The 21,464-nt window shown below is 39.4% G+C and overlaps 1 protein-coding gene across 2 annotated transcripts in view; it reads left to right on the top strand.

Moving 5' to 3' along the window:
* The window catches only part of MCF2L2 (MCF.2 cell line derived transforming sequence-like 2), a 277,613-nt gene that overhangs the window by 241,987 nt on the left and 14,162 nt on the right, over positions 1-21,464 (top strand). Inside the window, exons 21-25 of one of the 2 annotated variants that reach the window (XM_057738080.1) lie at positions 2,714-2,782; positions 4,915-5,040; positions 12,420-12,635; positions 13,548-13,640; positions 13,813-13,891. In XM_057738080.1, coding sequence (XP_057594063.1) covers positions 2,714-2,782; positions 4,915-5,040; positions 12,420-12,635; positions 13,548-13,640; positions 13,813-13,891 — 583 coding nt within the window. Of the gene's footprint in view, positions 1-2,713; positions 2,783-4,914; positions 5,041-12,419; positions 12,636-13,547; positions 13,641-13,812; positions 14,181-21,464 lie in introns of those variants that run through there. The other variant, XM_057738081.1, reaches the window with a different exon arrangement.

The following is a 21,464-nucleotide window of genomic DNA, read 5'->3' as shown; positions in this document are numbered from 1 at the left end:
CGGATGTGTCAAAAAGGCTCTGGAATGTGAGGAAACTGAGGCTCAGGGTGGTTAAGCTTATGTCCAACTTTCTGTCCTCAGAACAAGTTACCCTCTCAGCTTTGCATCAGCAGGCCAAGCCTCAGATGCACCAGCTCTGCCGCTGCTAGTGTGGGAGGCCTGGACCTCTCAGGCCTTGGTTTTCTTGCCTGTAAAGTGAGGACACTAGAACCTCCTGCATAGGTTGCTGTGAGGAGCCAGTGAGTGGACGCAGTAGAGAGCTCGCTCGGGGCTGAGCCCAGGAAGCTTCTCTAACATAACCTGCAGCTGTTGTTTTATACGTGGAGCCATCACACGAGCCTGGGAGTGAGGATGGTGACCCTCTGCTTCCCTCCATGAGTGGCATCTGTGAGCATGTTTTGGTACAGAGTTCACTTAGGGCCTCGTGTTCCTCTGATGGCCCCATCTTTACTGTCATCCGAACTTTAGAAGCCCTACCACTGGGTGCAGTGAGAACAGAGCAGAACCTACGTGGGGGTCTTCACCCCCTGGGTCTGGTGCACCCGGTACTGAAGGGCTCAGGCTTTCCCATAGCAGCGATGTTGATGCAATAGCTACATTTGCACCTTATGTGGAGGGCTGTAGGGCATAGTGATTAGAAACACAGACTGAGGAGTTAGACGTCCAGAGTGTGGATCCAGCTCTGATGCTTCCAGGCTGCTTGAACGCAAGCAAATTGCTTAACCCTTCTGTGCCTCAGGTTTCTCACCTGTAGAATGAAGGGAGTATAGTACTTTCTTAGTATGCTTTTTGGGGGCATTAAATGAGGTAACATGTTAAAAATACTTAGAAGTTTTGTTAGCTTCATTTCACTGAGGAAACAAGAGACAGAATCACTGTAAAATATTCCTTGGACATCTGTGTAAAACCATGGGAAGCTACTCAATACAGACCAGTTTTTCCCACAGTTAAGCTTGCTTCCTGCCTGGGAAAACAAGTTCAAACCATTGGCATGGCCTTGAAGCGAGGAAGAATTTTGTAGCATTCTCTACCTCGAGAGACAGAACTCATTCTGCAGTGCCTACCCCCAGCTTCTTTGAGAGAGCGTGGACGTTGGACCAATTGCCTCATACCTTAGGAAGGATCATGGGATCCTGGTGTGGGAAAGCTGTTCTAAGTATAAAAGGAAAAGGGAAAGGAATGGTAGATTATACCATTAAAAACAGACACATGAAAAATTGGGGAAAATATTATATTGGCAAGATACGTGGTAAATGGTCAACATACTTAATAATAAGCCTATAAAAATTAAAAATAAAAAAACAAAAAAGATATCTATGAAGTGCTTAATACCTTTTCTGAGATGTTATGAAAATTAAAAGTCATGACAAAGAGTACATAATGTACATAATGTCTAATGAGTCATGGCAAGTTAATTAGACAATATTGATGTATTATTTATCAGCATACATTAGAGATAGATGCATTAAGGGACAAGAGAACTCAGTTTCGTTGAGCTCATGATTTCTGTCAAACAGGCTAAGTGATGTATGGAAACTATCAAATGTAATGGAGAATTTTTCTTGCCTGGATTTTGTTTAAATAAAATATGGTTTGCAAAATGGTACATTATTTGTTTACAGTAAGTTTTGCTTATTGCAGGAAGGATGATCTAGTATAAGTGGTCATGCTGACTTCCTGTGTAATCCAACTGATGTTTTAAATAGACTACTGTTTAAAGAAAGAATTAATAGGGAGAGGCTGATAAAGGGTACAAACTTTTACCTATAAGATGAATAAGGTCTGAGAATCTATGGTAAAACATGATAACAATAGTTGATAAGTCATATAACTGAAATTTGCTGAGAGAGGACTTAAATGTTCATGCCAAAAAAAAAAAAGTGAAGTGGTAGATGTGTTAATTAACTAGGTGGGGGGCATCCTTTCACAATGTATACATATATCAAATCACTACATGACACACTGTAAATACCTGACAATTTGATATGTCAATTATAGCTCAATAAGGCTGAAATTAAAAAACAAAGTTAATATTAAAAAGATGAGCAAAGGACATAGGCAGTTTACAAAAGAGTAGATGCTAACAGCAAACATTTTTTTTGAGCTCTATCTCACTAGCTATTTGAGAAATTCAAATTCAAAACAGCATTGAGGTAGGGTTGCTCTGTTGGTTCAACTGGCAGAACTTTTTGATTAAATGAAGGCTAGGGGCTGGTGAAAAAAGCTTTCATGGATGGCTGGTGGGGACACAGTCCTTCTCTAAAGAACTTGGAAACATGCATCACAACTCATAACATTAACAATTCTACTTCTAGGAATTTATCCTTAAGAAAAGATTGTTATTATTACAGTAAAAAATTATTGAACCCAAATGTTTAGCAGTAAGGGGGGGGGAGAAATTAATAAATTGTGATTTAGCTATAGGATGCAATACTCTGCCACAATTAAAAACCATGTTTTAAAAATATATATAATGTCATGAGAAAATGTTCATATGTTGTTGAGAAAAAGCAGGCTACAAAATAGTGTGAGCAATGTGATTCTATGTTTGTGGGAAGAACTCTGTGCTGGATGTACCATTTACTCTTTCCCTCTTACTTGTGACAGACAAATTTATATACATCCTCTGTTTAGCATTGGCTGGAGATTGTTTGCACAATAGAAGTTGGCCTTCTGCTTTTTGATTTTCAATAAAGCTTTTGGATTAATGCAGGGTCTGCTGGATTTTGCGTCTCCTAAGGATTTAGAGATGGACCCAGGTGATCTAGGAGGTTCAGCTAAGGTAAAGGATATTAATATCATTTTATGTACTAACTGCTAATGGTATTTGCCTATGTGTGGAAGGACTTACAGAAATTTTGTTCTTTTTGTTTATGATCTTTATTGTGTAAATGTGCCAAAATAATACGCATCCTATAATTCATAGTCAGGAAAAAACAAAAAAATAAAGACAATTTCAAAGTGGGGATTTGTAGTACAATAAGTGGTAATATGTTTTTTTCCTTCCACATAAAAATGTTTTACAGGAATACAAAAGTAAGTGAAGGTATAAAATGCATACATAAAAGACTGGAAGTAAATATAATAAAATCCCTACGGTGGTTTTCCTGCATGGTAGGAGTATGAATGATTTATATTTACTTCTTTGCACTCCTTAGTAAATCTATATACATTATGCTCTCTTCCCCTCCAAATGTGTGTGTATATGTGTGTGAATTCTAAGACAACCAAGTTTCTCTTGGAAGAAGTGATGTCCACACCAGATTGGGAAGAAATTTGTGGCTTGGAAGTGGGTTTTTTAAATTTTTCTATTATAAAATTCTGTTTTTAACAAGAAAAACATGAGGTATGTGTCTCAAGGAGCAGTCATTTTCATGCCCTCTCTGCTTAGAAGGTGTTGTGGGGACACCTTAAGATTAAAAGAAGCTCAAGGCACAGGTAATAATTTTATAGCCTGGAGCAAATGGAGCTAGCCTGGTTTAGAGGGGTTTAATAATTTTTGTAAGAGTTTACCCTGAGTTAGAGAGGTTTAATAACATTTGTAAGAGTCTTATATCACATAATGTAAAACTGGCCACCTGCCATGTTTGTGGGAGGAGGGCTAGTGGGAAGGAGAGGGAACAGGAGTTGTTGAGTCTTTGAAAGCCCACTGAGTTTCAAGTATTTAGTAAAGAGGAAGATGACTGGTGTAAGAACTATTAATCCTTTGTTAATGACATTACAATAAACTCAGGTGAGAGTCTGTTGTCTTTCACCAGAACTGGAGCATATTTACCATGAGTAAGAAGGTAAGAATCCATGGAAAATTGTTCAGAGGAGGCAGCATGCTCTACTCCATTCATCAGCCCTGTCACTCATATCTCTGACCCAAAGATGCTAATCTTCAGAGTTTAAGTAGAGATTAAGAAAATGCACAACGCTTTGCTCACGTCATGCAGTAGAGGATAAGAAGAGGTGGAGCTGTCTGGAGAGCAGCAAAGATCTCTCTGTTCTTTGCTGTAGAAGTTGATGTGTTAAAAAAAAAAATGGACAAAACCAAAATCTTTTTGTTTGTATTTACCAGATAACAGATAAATGTGCTATGTAGGTAGCAGGGGAAATAAAATATGGAAACCCTAAGCAAAAGACTTTCAAGCTGAAACAACCATCCCTATCATGTCCTAAGTGTCATAATAGTAATAATTGGAATGTTTATCCCTTATATTAGCTTTTCCCTTAATGCTGGGTCTTTATGCTGTTTGGGAGGTGTGGACAATGTGGCTTACCTCTTTGGCATCTTTAATGGTGATAGGATATGGGAAAGGCAGGCGGGGAGGAGAGGAGGGAGGAAGGGCAGAGCTGGGGGACATTCAATGCGGCAAATGCCACCGTTACGGTGTTTACACATAAATTATTAGGAAACCTCCACATGGCAGCCCATTCTTTGCCGCTATAGTTTAAAACATCCTCCTCTGGGATGGTTTTAAGAATAATTTTACTCATAGGAATAAGACTGTCACATTAAATACAGGAGTATGATACTCAGATTGTAACTTTCAATAGGCCCTGGGAGTAGGGGAGTAAAGGGAGAGCACTCTATTTAAAGGGCTGGGGTTTTCATGCTTCACAAAAGCTCGGGTTGTTTCTTATATAGCCAAAATATAACATCCATGATTTTATGAACTTCATTCTTCATTAGTATGATATGTAGAAAGTGTAGTCAATGATTTTGTATGCGTGTGTGTCTGTGTGTGTGTGTATCATATATTGTACTTAAAGCAGCAAATATCCTCAGCCACCATTCTTTGGGAGCAGGGAAACAGGTTGATACACCTACCTTCTCAGTCACTTCGTGCCGGCTGGATCCATGGCTCTTTATCTCTGTCCTGTTTTCCTTCTTCATTTGGTAGATGGTTTACCTTTTGATTTCCACAGAATGGGCCAAAGAGGACCAAGGATTCAGCCTTCTCAGCCGACCTACAGCAAGCTTTGTCCATGATGGAGGATTTGATCAAGTCCTGTGAGTTGGCCGTGGACCTGGCAGCAGTCACTGGATGTCCGGTATGTTCCATAGCAAGTGTTGGGACATTTCAGCAAAAGGCAGGCACAGTAGGACAAAGATTGCAGATAGTGTGGCGAAGTTAGAGAACTGATCTGCGGGAAAGGAATTTGACTCTGGGGAAGGTAACCTAAATCGGTCAGGAAACCTGTGCTACAAGATTCCAAGCAGCTCGCCACCAGGAGCCAGAACATATGGAGCAGCGGAAAGTGCTGAAGGAGTAATTTTTCTGACTCATGGCACTGTTAAAACATTAAAGATTTTCCTTCTTGAGTTATACTTTCTCTGTGAAAATTACTTTGAAAATGGATCCTAAGTAAATGTCTAACCGCATTTTACATCACAGATCCCAGAAGAGGCCCTACAAGCATATATTGTGCATCCCTTAATCCAAGTGCTTAAAGAAAAATACCAAAACAGGGAGTGCTGGGCGATTGAGCCATCTCAACTCTGGCATTAGAGTTAACACCAAGCAGGCAAAACCCAGGCATTCCAGGCAAAGCATCCTCTGTAACTGTATGATCTCCCTGGGACTGGGACATAATTAATATTCAGCTGGTTTTCACTATGAGGTACTCTAGATTTTTTTTAACTTTATTTGTTTGTTTGTTTATTTATTTATTTATTGGCTGTATTGGGTCTTCGTTGCTGCACCCGGGCTTTCTCTAGTTGCAGCGAGCAGGGGCTACTCTTTGTTGCAGTGCACAGGCTTCTTGTTGCAGTGCCTTCTCTCGTTGCAGAGCACGGGCTCTAGACGTGCGGGCCTTCGTAGTTGTGGCACATGGGCTCAGTAGTTGTGACTTGAGGGCTCTAGAGCTCAGGCTCAGTAGTTGTGGCCCACAGGCTTAGTTGCTCCATGACATGTGGGATCTTCCTGGACCAGGGATCGAACCCGTGTCACCTACATTGACAGGCAGATTCTTAACCACTACACCACCAGGGAAGTCCCTACTCTAGATTTTGACTCAGGTGTATTTTCTGTCGTTGTCATAACAAATTACCCCAAACTTGGTGGCTTAGAATGCTACAAATTTATTATCTTACAGTTCCACAGGTCAGAAGTACAACATAGTCTCACTGGGCTAAAATTAAGGTGTGTGCCTTCCTTTCTGAAGGCTTTAGGAGAGAATCTCTTTCACTGCCATTTCCAGTTTACAAAGGCCACCTGCTTCCTCCACTCATGGCGTCTTCCTCCCTCTTCAATGCTAACAACGGTGGGTTGAGTTCTTCTCACGTCACATCACTCAGACCTTCTTGTCTGTTTCTCTTCCACTTTTAAGGACCCTTGTGATTACATTGGGCCCAACCAGTTAATCAGTGATAATCTCCCTATCTCAAAGTCAGCCAATTAACAACCTTAATTCGTCACATAACCTGCAATATGCTCAGGTTCCAGGGATTAGGACATGGACATCTTTGGGAGGCTACTATTCTGCCTCCCACGTAGGGATCAAGCATTCAGAGAATTATTGATACATTTCAGACAGATACTTTCCTTCTCTTTTTTTCCTTTTCATTTTTACCTGGATTTAACATACCATTTATTGAGGTCCGGGTAGATGAAATGACCTTTGTTTTCTTTCCTCGTCAGAAGTCAAACCACACAAATTAATTAGGGACAAAAAAACACAAAACCCTGTGATTTTTTATTTCCCTCCCTCTTGGTTTTTCTCTGGCCAACATCTCAGAAACAGCCCCACTGGGTTTTCTGAGATCTGGGCAGCGATGCTATTACTGCCCCTGGGACTCCAGAGTGCTCTCTGCTTTCTACTGATGCAAGATTAAAGAGGGTATTCATGAACCCTGGGGTGTGTGGCAGAAGGGATTGTTTTCTGGCTGATAAATGTTTCCTTCTTTGGCTAAAGAAAGTCAAGAGAGCAATTTGTTTAATCATTTGGGACGTCTTTCTGTTCTTTTTATCTTTGAACATGTCAGCTACCCCTATTAGACATCCACTTCCCTAAATTAAAAGAATGTCCTCGAACCTGTACACAGGGCAGGAAACACCTAGCTATTATTCTGAGTGTAAGTAGCATATGAAGAGGAAGTTATGAGAAAAGAATGATTAAAACGTGAGTAAATAGCAATTTACTCTGATTTCATTCCAAGCTGGTTTGCACGCAAATAAGATGAATGAGTTTATAGAATTTTAGAGGTTTTTTAACACCAGTGCAGAGAACTTTTTTCCCCCATGTGTCCTCAGAATTGTACCTTTGACATACACTCTATGGTTTCTTTTTCACTAAGACTTTAACTTGCTTTACATCTAGTACGTTAGCTAATGTATCCTGACAGTTTTGTATAATCCTACTGAATTATGGAAGAGCAGGCATTGGACTTTTCAACTTTCCAATTCAGGAACAGATCCATGGAAAGAAGAGTTGACTCACCCCAATCACTTGGTCATCAGCTAGGACTACTTCTTGGGTCTCTTCACTGCCTATCTAGGGAGCCAACCTCTCAACACATTCTTCATATGATTCTGTTTAGAGTTTACTAACAACTCAACTACTATTAACTGAGATCTAATGATTCTGATTCTCTGCATCAGCTTTGTAGGACATTATCACAAGGTGTTTCCCATCACATGTTATAGGTAGAGATGAATTCAGAATTAACTTCTTATTTTCTCTATTTGACATCCAATATTAACCTGGTTTAGTGAAGGCAAAAAAAACTGAACTTGATGGGATGAACTCATAATTAAAACAATTAGAAAAAATGCCGTTCTGATATTTACACTTTCTCCCTGCTGTATATACTCAGTTAGTTCTTGGTTTAATCTAATCACAGAAGATTTAAAAAAAAAAACTTTTTTAAGAAAATTTGTTTTGTAGGACACTGAAATGTAGTTTACTTCCCTCTCTTTATAAAAAAAAATTATGCAATTCAATGCATAAAATATAGATGCATTTAGAGTTATTTTAAATCCTCACTTTCCAGGAACAAGTTTCAAGGTTGAAGAGTAAAGGCTGAATGAAATATTTTTATTTTCTGAAGCAAATTTATGTTATTCAATAAAGGAATTATTTTATTGCAAATTTATTTTGAGCCAGGGCCAGGTATTTTATTTCTACATTAATTCCCACTTTCCTTACCATAGTGTTGGCTGCAGGGATAAGGCTGAGGAAATAATCCTGATGACTCAGTGGAATTACCTTGTGCTTCTTCCCTCATTCACAACACCTATGTTACAGGGTGATTGTGTGGAGTGAATGAGGATTAAGTCACAAGGCGCCTAGCACCATGCCTGGCACCTGGTAGACACTGAATAAAGGGCCCCAGTGCTGACTTACTTGTGTACTTAATTAGGCTGGAAGTAAAGGAACCCCTTTGCTTCTGGCCATTGTAATCACAGGCCCCCTCTGTCCCACAGCTTCTACTTTTCATTTCTGGACCAGGCTTTGTGCTGATTCATTTATCCAGATGTTTCCTGCCTCTTTGTGTGAGAAGTGTATAGCTGTGTCCCTTTAGCTGTCATTGCCAGGAGTGAAAACCTGGGCACCCAAAGGAGGTCTGTTTCTGGGGGCTAGCTTCCCTACATTCAGTCTCTTAGCCAGATTCTTCATTTGGTTGATGTAGTCATATTTGAAATTCTTACATCAGAGCTCTTACCTACAGAATGTCCGCACATGAAAATGGTAGCAGTCACTAGATTATTTTGCCATCATTTCCATATGGGGAAGACCAACTGACATTTCATTTGCTTATTTATCTGGGGCAGCCCCTGTGTTGTATCTTTGAGCTCACACCCATTAAATTCATCAATAAACCAAAGTGACACTATTACATCACTAGTGGAAAAACTGGTTGGGGTACATTTATTTCCTAGAACTACCATAACAAAGCACCACAAATTGGGTGGCTAAAAAACACAAAAATTTATTCTCTCACAGTTCCGAAGGCAAGAAGTCCAAAATCAAGGTGTCAGCAGACCCACACTCCCTCTGAAGGCTCTAGGGAAGAACACTTCCTTGCTTGTCTCCTGGCTTCCTTAGCTTATAGCTGCATCACTCCAATTTCTGCCTATTGTCCTGTCTTCTTTATGTGTGTGTCTCTGTTTTCTTATAAGGACACCAGTCATTGGATTAGGGCCCACCCTTATCCAGTATGACCTCATTTTAACTAAGTACATCTGCAGAGAGCCTATTTCAGATAAGATTACATTCTGAAATCCCGGGTAGACATGAGTTTTTTGGGAAATACTATTCAGTTCAAGGTCATCACTGAATTAGCTTGAGCTGAGCATTTAACATCATGTCCCCCCAGGCACTCACAAAATGCCAATAGATGATTCAATACTTTAAGGCACAAGTATCTACAAGAGGTTGTTCATGTGGTCTCTGGCCTTGGGACCAACTCCTCTCTGACTGGAAAAAAAGGATACATATGGTTGAAAAGACGGCCAAGGGTCATACTTGGTCCTATTCAGAGCAGTCCCCTACCCTCTTCCTTTTGGGGGTGGGGTGTCCTCCACACAGGCATGTGTCCTGGATGATGGTAACATATGTACACCTGTCCTTGATCAGTGCTATACAGGTCACGTGCCCTCAGCCACCACAGGATGAGCCTCAAGCATTGAGAAGTCTGATCCCATCACAAACGCAGTCATGAGAAAGTTTATGCAAGATGACGCAAATGATATGCAACCCATCTCTTCCAACTCATCTCAAAAGATCCAGTGATTCCCTCTAGTGACCTCCAGTGATGACAGGCTTACTGGAAAAGGCCACCATATGGCCTCAGGAAGAGTCAGAACAATGACAGGACAGGGCTCGTGGGGGAACTAAACAATTCCAGGATCCACAGCAACTTTAGGGCTTTGGTCTGGGAAGGAGCTGGGGCTCTCTCCTGTGTGCTCTGCCTGTACGTTCCAGGTATGTCCTCTCCTCTCACTGCCCTCTGCCTGGTTCTTTCCTCCCCTCGGTGTCTTTTCCTCTTCCTCGTAGTTTCTGGTGACTTGCCTTCTTCATTGCTATGCTTCCTTATCATGTATTCGACCTCTGGCCCTCTCATAAAGCATCTCACAGCTACAACTCCTGCTGCTTACTGCTTCCTCCTCCGTTCTCCTCAGTTCAGACAGGGACTGTATTGGCCAACTGGCACAGCTTTTTTACACGTGGCCTCTGTGGTCAAGAGCTAGCCCATCTCTGGATTCACATTCTCTGGTCAATTGCTTACCAAGCTTCAAACAGCTATGGCTGTGGGAGGGATGAGAAGTGCAGTGGTTGTAAAGGATAAAAACATTGCTGCCAAGTGTGGCCTCTTCAGCCTCCACAGCCCATGGCCTTGGCAGACACCTTAGCTATCACCCAGCCCTCTGCAGGTCATCAGAGAGTGTACACCTGGGCTCGTTCCTCACTCCCCCTCCCCCATCCTTCTGACCTCTTTTAGAATTGTTTTCAAAAGTTGTGCTATGAAATGATGCCTCCACGTTCACCAGATGTGTTATTAGAAATAGCTTTACCTAAAATCCATTCATCTATCTATTCTGGGATGTGGTTGTAGCTGGGCTCAGTATTTGACATAGTGACCCTTTATGAAGACCCATGAGAGAAATTTCTCTCTCGTCTTATTAATAAACTGCCATGCTTTTCCTGAACAACTGGTGTGGGTATGTCTTCGGACATAATGAATCACATAACTCACCATATTTCCTTCTGTACTGCCTGTTAGAAGGTCAGAGTCTAGTCTGCAGCAAGTTTACGTGGCTTTATTATATGGGTTTTATGTGAAAAAACCTCTTTATCTTGCTGTTTTAATCTCTTTTTTCAGCTTAATTTCCTTGGTTATTTTCTGTCTGCCTATAATGCATATACTTTTATAAGATGTATCATATTTTTGAAATGGGGTGGAATATAAATAAAGTTTTAAATAGAAACTACTGATTACAATTTTTCCTATGGCAAATATCAAATGTCTACTTCTGCCAGTTGCCTTGACTAAACATATTTCTTACACTATATATGTCTGAATTGTACCAATTGAATGGGTGTAAAGGAGAAAGCAATCACTGAGGGCTGGAGTGGTTACATTTGAGTGGGTGCAGGAAGGATGTGGATAGAGTGAAAAACTCACCAATTCTCAGGGACCCATTGCCCATTGGTCTTAAAGCATGGTCAGGCTGAGCCTGTGCGACCTGCAACAGTAGCATCGTGCTTTTAGGAGAGAAGGTCTTGTGATTCGGGCTCTTATTCCTCAATGAGGACTTCACTCACCGCATTTACCACATGTAAATTTTACAAAGCAGAAAGAGAAAAATAGCACTGAAAATATGACACAAGCACCATAAAAATGACTAGAGTTTATTGCCCTTGAAGTTTTTATTTTTAGACTTGCAGATATACAGTCATTCATTTTTTTAAAAAGGCATTCAGTTTGTTCAGTATAAATAGTAAGTTATAAAATGCCTAATTAATGATACGTAATACACGTACATCTATTAATAACTGTCAGAAATTGTAGGGATTTATCTCAGCTAGATATAACTCAGGGAAATGTCTCTGTCCTGGTCCTGTTCAAGTAGTTTTTCCTTTTGGTGTTTTGATTCAGGGAAATAAATTCTTGATTAGCTACTTTAAGTGATATAATTTTTTAAAAATACCAGACAAAATACCACATTTCGAGCTCATCGCACCCCACTACTTTTAGAGAGAGCTCAGATAAGGCAAGATTGCCTCAATTGGACTTTCAGCCAGACACATGAGGGTGAAATGAGAGGCCTCATAGTGTGTGCCTTAGAGCCAAAAAAGATTAGACAAAAAGTTCGTCATTTGAAATTATCTTTGCACTCACTCACTGTGAAAAACGCAGAGTTGAATGCAATTACCATTTCCATTACAATGTTATGAAGATTAGGTCACACTAAGCTTTCTCCTTTCAAAACAAATCTCATGTCCTCAGGTTCTCATATACCTGATGCAGATGTTAGGACAGAGGTGGAACACATGGATTACTAAAGATGCATAATGCAGCGAAGATTCTGGCTCTCCCGAACATAATTACAATATTAATTTCTTGCCCTTTTTAAGTTGTGTCTTCTATCAAAAACCAAGAAGAGGAAATAGAATTCTGCTAGCTAAAATTTATTACAAGACAAAAATATCAGACTACCAATATCATTGGTTCAAAGTATTGCTAACATGCTTTCTGTTTATTACCTTGTAAAGCTGCACTGTTTCCTTACGTAACTGAGTGGTACTGTGCTCAGTGAAGCTCACAAAATTGTAGTTTCGATTAGTGACAGATTAGCCTGATTGGCACTTGTAAGATTGTAAACTTCAAATAAGCATGCTCTGTAATTTGAAAAGAAACCTCTAAGAGTTCTTTCCTGTCAAGTAATTTAGTAGCTTCTTTTTGTGTGTGTCTATGTTTCCCAAAGGATGATATCGGAAAACTGGGCAAGCTATTGATGCGTGACTCTTTCAATGTCTGGACAGTTCACAAGGATCGTTATAAGATGAAGGATTTAATTCGATTTAAGCCTAGCCAGAGGCAAATCTATCTATTTGAACGGGGAATAGTGTTCTGTAAGATACGAATGGAGCCCAGTGACCAGGGCCTATCTCCGCACTACAGCTTTAAGAAGTCTGTGAAGGTAAAGGCGTCCTATTGCACTTTGGAGTCAGCACCACCCTATAGAGAGAAATGTTATCTTTATTTTACAGATAAGGAAATTGAATTTTAGAGAGGTGAAGTTAACTTGCCAAATGCCATACAGCAGAGCAAGAATCCACACCCAGGCCTGATTCCAGAGTCAGAGCTTGTAATCAGTTACTAGATAGGGCCAGAGCTGGCACAGAGGAGCCTTTGTGCTAGGTAGAGAAAAGGGACCCAATGGCAGCCTGTCTGTAGAAACTAATTAAAAAGTACCCTCTTTCCTCCAGGCAGAAGATTGAAAGTCTTGGAGATTAGAGCATGGGCTGGATTTCATCTTCTCAACCATGCACCTTTGCATGCAAGTGTAGGCAACATCCTGACCCTGGGGGGTCCAGGAACCCATATCCTCACAAAACATTGCCTCTCTCATATAAGAAATATTTCATAGCTGGCAATCACACACACACACACACACACACACACACACACACACACACACGTGTTCTTGTGATTAAAATTGCTAACTTATTCATAGTACTTTTTGTATTTTTACTTTTTGTATTTTACTTTTTGTAATTTATGTTTCTTAATGGATACTAATTCAGTTACTGTTAGGAGTTTTGTGAAATACTCAGGTATTAAAGGAGAGAATCTTTTTGCTTAAAGATGAAGGCTACAGCTTTGCACATGGAAAGATATAGTCTGTGTTGTCCTCTGAAACAGACCAGACAAATGACATTGTACCAGATTGTGTTTTATGCTCCTTGGGGATGTTAACAGAGGACAGCAAAACACTTGGAAGGAAGATGGAAGAGAGCAGTCAAGTGTAGAAAGGATTAGAGTGGCTGACAGGGATAATTTTTTAATCAGAAAAGATGGCATAGAAAATTTTCTTCTTTCTTTACAATAGTTGATGACACTTTCTATTCGCCAACTTGGAAGGGGGAGCAACAGGAAGTTTGAAATTGCCAACCAAAATGGACTTGAAAAATACATCCTACAGGTAAAATCCATGCCTTTCCCATAGATGTCCTCTCCCCTTTCCCTATTGTTTTCCCATGACTCAACATGTGTTTTCTATCTCATTCTAAAAGTCACCCAGAGAATAAAAGTCCTGTCCAATGAAGGCACCGGGTGATCTGATACACATAGTATTTTCTTATTTGTGATTGCAGGCAGCTTCAAAAGAAATCAGAGATTGTTGGTTTTCAGAAATAAGTAAACTGTTGATGGAACAACGAAACAATATTAAAGGTAATGTTACCTTTGCTGACTTTAGTCTGGAGAGTTTTACTGATTCCAACTTTGTGTGGGTATGGTGATTGGGGATATTGTGAAATTGGTTTGCCTAGAAAATGGTTTGCCTACAAAATAACTGTGGGCACAGTTTCATAGTACCTGGAAACACCTGTGCTTGCTTTAGATTGTGTGAAGGTTTTTGTGGCTGTGTATGTGTCCCTTTTAAACATTCTCCCACATACCCAATTGCCAAGATCCAATTTTCTCAATTGGAAGTCAACACCCTGCAGCCCAGGGGAGGGTCCTGGCCAGAACTCAACCATGATGGCACCCTCATCTCAGATTTCCAACCTCCAGAACATGAGAAATAAACTCCAGTCATTTATAAGCCACTTAGTCTATGGTATTTTGTTACAGCAGCCTGAACTAAGACAACACACTTGATGAAAATCAATTGGCCATAGATATAGAATTCTTGGTTGAACGTTTTTCCTTTAAACACTTTTGTCATCTCACTATTTTGTGGCTTCCATAGTTTATGATAAGAATTAAGCTATTATCTTATTAAAGGTTCTTTGCATGTGACAGGTTGCTTTTCTCTTGCTGCTTTCCAGATTCTCTTTTATTTTTTTTAAAGGGTAATTGACCTACAAAACTATGTTTGTTTCAGGTGCACAACATAGTGGTTCAGTATTTCTATATACAAAGTATTGCTACAATTTATGTCAAAAAGTATGCTTCCTGGGTCTTCCCTGGTGGTCCAGTGGTTAAGACTCTGCACTTCCACTGCGGGGGTCATGGATTCAATCTCTGGTCAGTGAACTAAGATCCCACATGCTGCACAACACAGGCCAAAAAAAAAAAAAAAAAAAAGTATACTGCCTATGTTTTCTTTCAGGAGTTTTATGGCTTCAGATCTTATATTTAAGTCTTTAATTCATTTTGAGTTTATTTTTGTATATGGTGTGAGAAAGTAGTCCAGCGTGATTCCTTTGCATATAGCCATCCAGTTTTCGCAACACCATTTATTGAAGAGGCTGTCTTTTCCCCATTGTACACTCTTGCCTCCTTTGTCATAGATTAATTGCCCACATAAGTGTGGGTTTATTTCTGGGCTCTCTATTCTATTCCCTTGATCTACATGTCTGTTTTTGTGCCACTGCCATATTGTTTTGATTACTATCTTTGTAGCATAGTTTGCAGTCATGGCTCATGATACCACCAGCTTTGTTCTTTCTCAAGATTGTTTTGGCTATTCAGGATCTTTTGTTTCCATACAAATTTAGAATTATTTATTCTACTTCTGTGAAAAATGCCATTGGTATTTGGATAGAACTTGCATTGAATCTGTAGATTGCCTTGGGGATCACAGTCATTTTAGCAATATTGATTCCGCAATCTATGAGTATAGTATAACTTTCCATTTGTTTGTGTTCTCCTCAGTTTCTTTCATCAATGTCTTATAGTTTTCTCTCCTTGGTTCTATTTATTCCTAGGTATTTTATTCTTTTTAATGCAATTGTAACTTAGATTTTTTTCTTAATTTCGCTTTCTGATATGTCATTGTGTATAGAGATGCAACAGATTTGTGTATATTACTTTTGTATCCTGCAACTTTATGTAACTAGTTACTTTTCCCTCGCTGCTTTTAAGGTTCTTTCTTTAGTGTTAATTTTTGCCATTTTAATTACAACCTATCTTAGTGTGGATCTTTTTGGGTTCATCTTGTTTGGGACTCTCTGTGCTTCCTGGACCTGAATGTCTGTTTCCTTCCCAGGTTAGGTAAGTTTTCAGCTATTATGTCTTCAAATAAGTTATCTGCTCCTTTCTCTCTCTCTCTTCTCTTTCTGGAACCCCCGAAGTGCAAATGTTAATGTGCTTGATGTTGTCTCAGAGGTCTCTTAAATTATCCTTATTTTTTAGAATTCTCTTTCATTTTCCTGGTCAGCTTGGGTGATTTCCAGTATTCTGTTTTCCAGTGTGCTGATCCACCCCTCTGTATCATCTAATCTACTGTTGATTCCTTCTAGTGTATAAACTATTTTAGTTATTGTATTCTTCAGCTCTGCTTGGTTCTTCTTTATATTTTCTAACTCTTTAAAAATTTCTGTCTGTGTTCATCTATTTTTCTTTTGAGTTCATTGAGCACTTTATGATCATTACCTTGAGCTCTTTATTGCGTAGATAAGTAATAAGAATTGCTGAATATTTCTTCTGTGATTTTATCTTTTTCCTTCATTTGGAACATATTCCTCTGTTACCTCATTTTGCCTAATTCCCTGTTTTTATTTCTATATATTCTAAGTAGGTCAGTTATGTTTCCCAATGTTGGAAAAGTGGCCTTATGTAGGAGATACCCTATGGGACCCAACAGCACGCTTCTCCTTGATCACCAGAGTGATGTGCTCTAGGACTGCCTCCTATGTGGGCTGTGTGGACCTTCTGTTGTGGTGAAGCTTACTACTGTAAGCACACTCATAGGCAGGGCTGGCCCCCATCCCAGTTGCTGCCAGGCTCTGCCTCTTGGAGGAGCCTGCCTGCCTGCTGGCAAGCAGTGCTAGGTCCTGGTGCAGCTGACTATGTGGCTTAGGGGTTCCCAGGACTAGTGCTGGCCCACTGGTGAGTGGGTCTGGGTCCTGGGCCTTCTGGGGGGTGGGGCTTGGTCCCTGAATGGCTGGGAGCTCATGGGGTCCTAGGGCATCAGGCCTGCTGGTGGGTAGGGCTGTGTCCCAGAACTAATCATCTAGAGGGAGGATTCCAAATGGCACTTGCCAGCACCAGTGTTCTCATGGTAGAATGAGCTCCTAAATATGGCTGCTGCCAGCATCTATATCCCAGGGGGAGTCCCAGTTGCCTCCTACCTCGCTGGGAAGCTCTCCAAGATTATCAAGTGGGTCTGACCCAGGCTCCTTTCAAACTATTTCTTCTGCCCTGGGTCTTGGAGCATGTGAGATTTTTGTCCATGCTCTTTAAGAGTAGAGTTGCTATTTCCTGGAGCTATCTAACTCTCCCCAAAGTAATCCCCACTGGCCTTCAAAGCCAGGAACACAGGGAGCTCATCTTCCTAGTGCAGGACCTCTGAGCTGGCAAGCTCAATGTGGGGCTTGTACCCCTTGCTCCTTGGGGAGAACTTCTGCAATTGTGATTACCCTCCCGTTTGCGGGTTGCCTATACTGATTTTGGCTGTACTGCTCCTCTGTCCCTCCCACCCATCTCATTGTGGTTCCTTCTTTATATCTTTAGTTGTGAAAAGTCTTTTCAGCTAATCTTCAGATGGTTCTCATCAACAGTTGCTCTGTAAATAGTTGTAATTTTGGTGTGGCCATGAAAGGAGGTGAACTCACAATGTTCCTACTCTGCCATCTTGGCTGTCTCTCCTTTCTTTGTCTTTTGACAGTTTGAATATGTTAGGTATGGGGGGGGGGTGGTCTCTGAGTTTTTATTTCTTGGAGTTTGTAGATCATCTTGGATGTGTAGATTAACATTTTTTATCAAATTTTGGAAGTCTTTGGCCATTATTGCTTTAAGTATTCTTTCAGCCCCTTTTTTTCTCTCCTCTGGAACTCCCATTATATGTATATGGATATGCTTGTTTGTGTCCTATAGGTCTTTAAGGCTCTGTTCTTTTTTTTATCTTTTTTCTTCATTCTTTTTCTTTCTCTTCCTCAAATTGGATAGTTTCAACTGACCCATATCTAAGTTCTCTGATTCTTTCTTCTGCTTGCTGAAATCTGCTATTGAGCCACTCTAGTAAATTTTTCATTTCAGTTATTAGACTTTTCAACCCAAAATATCTATTTGGCCCTTTTTAAATGTAATTTTTCTCTTTATATTCTCTATTTGATGAGAGTTTGTTTTCATACTTTCCTTTAGTTCTTTATGTATGGTTTCCTTTCACTCTAAGCATTTTTTTAAAAGCTGGTTTAAAGTCTTGGTCTAGGAAGTGCAATATCTTGGCTTCTTCAGGGACAGTTTCTATTGACTGTTTTGTTTTGGCTTTTTTTCTGTGTATGGGCTATACTTTCTTCTTTCTCTGCATGTGTCATAATTTTTCTTTGAAAACTGGACATTTAAAACAACATAATGTGGCAACTCAGGAAATCAGATTCTCCTTCATCTCCAGTGTTTGCTATTGTTGCTCTTTGTTATTTTTGTTGTTTTTGTTTATTTAGTGACTTTTCTGCAATAATTCTGTAAAATCTGTATTCATTGCCATGTGTGGCCACTGAAGTCTCTGCTTGGTTCATGACTAGGCAGAGATTTCCTTAAACATCTGAAGCCAATAAACATTCCAGTCTTTGCCAAGGGGCTCTATGTGGATTTTGAAGCACACCTTCAATACACAGCCAGACAGGTGACAGTTCCACCTTAGCCTTCACTTCCTGCTTGTGCAGAGCCTCAAAATCAGCCCAGGTGAGAGCATAAGGCCTTCTAATATTTTTCCTGAGCATGCACACAACCCTGGGCATGTGCACAATGGCCTTCTAGATTCTCAGGAATATTTGGAGTTTTTCAAAACCACTATGGGTATCTTGTTCTTAAGTTTTTCCTTTTAAACTTTTTGATTAGGCTATTTTTTTGCCCCAGCTGTTATCCAGTGCCTCAAGCAGCCGAGATATTAAACTATCACCTCTAGACATTTGCTACAAACGCCCCTGAAGAAAAAGGCTTTTCACACTGAGCAAGCTCTTAGTCAGATTAATAAAGACAGCCTTGCAAGTAGGATATTCCAAGGAACCCCCAGACAACTCAAATAATGACAGTTTTCTGGGAATGAGACTTTGAAGGAGCTCCAACCCTGTTCTGCCCCCTCCTACAGCTGCCAGCTTGCTAATTTTCACCATGATTGCAGGCTATTGGCTTCCAAAGTCACTTCTAAGAAGAAGGGATAGGATGGGACTAGGGTGACTAAAGCACCTCAGAGCTCACTGGTCATACTGAGGTTCATCCATTCTCCTTGAATTAATGTTCTCCTGATTGCTGGAAGCCTTTGTTTAATTTCCAGTGTTCTGAAAATATAGTGATGACTATTTTTGCCAGTTTTTCCCATACATTCGTTGAAGAGAGAATTTTTGGAGGTTTTTTCCCCCTGTACCATTGTCACTCACGTATTCCCTTTAATTATTAAAAATCATCTTTGAGTAGGCTTTACCCTTTCACATTTGTCTTCTCAAGTGATATTAGATAGGAGAATCCACAACAAGCTTCATCAATTGGGTTCTAATATTTCCTTTAGGTAATGTTGCTATGGTTAAGAAATGCTACTCTCATGTGGAAAACCTATCTCCTATCATTTATACTGGTAACAGTTTTTGTTGTTTTATAAGAAAAATTATATAAACGTGAAAAGATAACTTTGTTTTCAGAGACTTTGCAGGAATGAAACCATTTCACACTCTTTCTGTGTCTTCTCTGATCATGAGCTGGTCAGGAGGATGTGAGGGTAGGTGTGCGTCATAATGTGGAAAAAGATAAACTAAGCAGTATGATTGGAAAACTACCACATTGGTTTTCAGTCACAACCAAGTGACCTAAGTTCTTGATTTAAACTGTAGGACTCTGCCAGGAAATGGTAACAAGATCATGTAGTTAATTTTAATTTATATAAAGGTAAGATGAGGAAAAAATTATGATTTAATTTTGCTTTTGACCTATTAATAGCATGCTAAATATATGTTATGGTAATGGAATATCAGTGCTCTGGAGGCATAATACAGAAAGATATAGCAATCCTAGTAGAAAAAGTTACTTATTTTCCCCAGAAACAAACATTCTAGTTACAGTATTATTCTAGAAATCCTTACAGGGAGAAACCAGTGTTTCACAAAACATGGTTTAGGGACAACCTGCATTGGAATTACTTGAAGAGCTTGAGTCAAATGCAGATTTCTGGGTTCTAGCCTAGACCTGTAGAATTAGGATAGCTAGGGCTTATGCCTGGGAATATGCATTGTACTTATGAAAATTTCTGGGCAGAGGCCTTAAACTACAATTTTTAAAATAGCTTTATTGAAAAAATACAGCTTTATTGAGGTATAATTGACATAATAAATTGCACATATTTAGTGTACAATTTGATAAATTTTGACATATGTACACACCTGTGAAAGCATCACCACAATCAAGATAATGAACACTTCTTTCACCCCCCAAATTTTCCTCATGTCTCTTTTTACTGCCTTTCTCTTGCCCCTCTCTTACCCCCTTACAGCTTTCCAGGTGATTACTGATATTCTTCCTATCACTGTAGATTAGTTTGAATTTTCTAAAGTTCCTTAAAGAAAACAAATAGCATGTACTTTTTCTGGTCTAGTTTCTCTCACTTAGCATAATTATTTTGAGATGCATTCGTGTTGCTTTGTCTAGCAGTAGTACATTCCTTTTCATTGCTGTGTAGCATTTCATTGTTTGGAAAAACCCCAATTTACATATCCATTTACCTGTTAATGAACATTTGGTTTCTTTCCACTTTCGAGGGGTTATTCTGAATAATGCTGCTATGAACATTTGAGTGCAAATCTTCTTGTGGACATATGTTTTCATTTCTCTTGGGTAAAAACCTAAGAGTGTAATGGTTAGGTCATATGACAGGTGCATGTTTTTTTTAAGAAATTGCTATTTTCCAGTGTGGTTGTATCATCTTATACCCCCACAGCAGTGTATGAAAGTTCCACTTGCTCCACATCCTCACCAACACTTGGTATTGTCAGTCTTTTTTAATTTTAAGCCTTCTAGTAGGTGGCATGCTACTGAGGTTTTAATTTGCTTTGATGAACGGTTGAGCATCCTTCTGTGTGCTTCCTTACCATCCATATATCTTCTTTGATGAAGTGTCTGTTCAAATCTTTTGCTCATTGCTTTCTTATAATTTAGTTTTGAGAGTTTTTTTTTAATATATTCTAAATACAAGTCCTTTATTAGGCATGTACTTTGCAACTATTTTCTTTCAGTATGTAGCTTAGTTTTTCATTCTCTTAAGAGTGCCTTTTTAAGAGCAGATTTTAATTTTTATGAAATCCAATATTTTAAAAATTATGAATCATACTGTTAGTGTTTGCATCTAAGAAATATTTGTCTAAAGGTCACAAAGATTTTCTCCTATGTTTTCTCCTAGATATTTCATACTTTTAAGTTTTACATTTAGGTTTCTGATCCTTTCTGAGGGGTACTGTAGTATATGGTATGACGTGTCAAAGTTCAGTTTTGTGCACATTAATGGTTGTTCTACTACTATTGTTGAAAAAACTCTTCCACCAATTGACTATTTATGTAAGTGCATCTATAGCTGGATGTTCTGCTCTATTTAATCGATCCACTTGTCTATCCTGACATCAATACTTTACTGTCTTGATTACTGTAGCTTTATAATGTCTTAAAATCAGATCGTTTGAGTCCTTCAACATTGTTTTTCTTTTTAAAGTTGTTTTGACTATTCCATATCCTTTACATCTCTATATATATTTTAGAATCAGCTTGTTGATTCCTATAAGAAAGCTCGCTGGGACTTTGATTAGGATTGTGTAAAATCTATAGATCAATTTGGTGAAAGGTGACATCTTAACAATATTGAGCTTAATCTACAATCTAA

The sequence above is a fragment of the Hippopotamus amphibius genome, chromosome 6 (assembly GCF_030028045.1).
Source record: "Hippopotamus amphibius kiboko isolate mHipAmp2 chromosome 6, mHipAmp2.hap2, whole genome shotgun sequence".
Taxonomy (NCBI): domain Eukaryota; kingdom Metazoa; phylum Chordata; class Mammalia; order Artiodactyla; family Hippopotamidae; genus Hippopotamus; species Hippopotamus amphibius.
The sequence above is the reverse complement of the archived record's forward strand: the minus strand, read 5'-3'. Positions and strand labels throughout refer to the sequence as shown.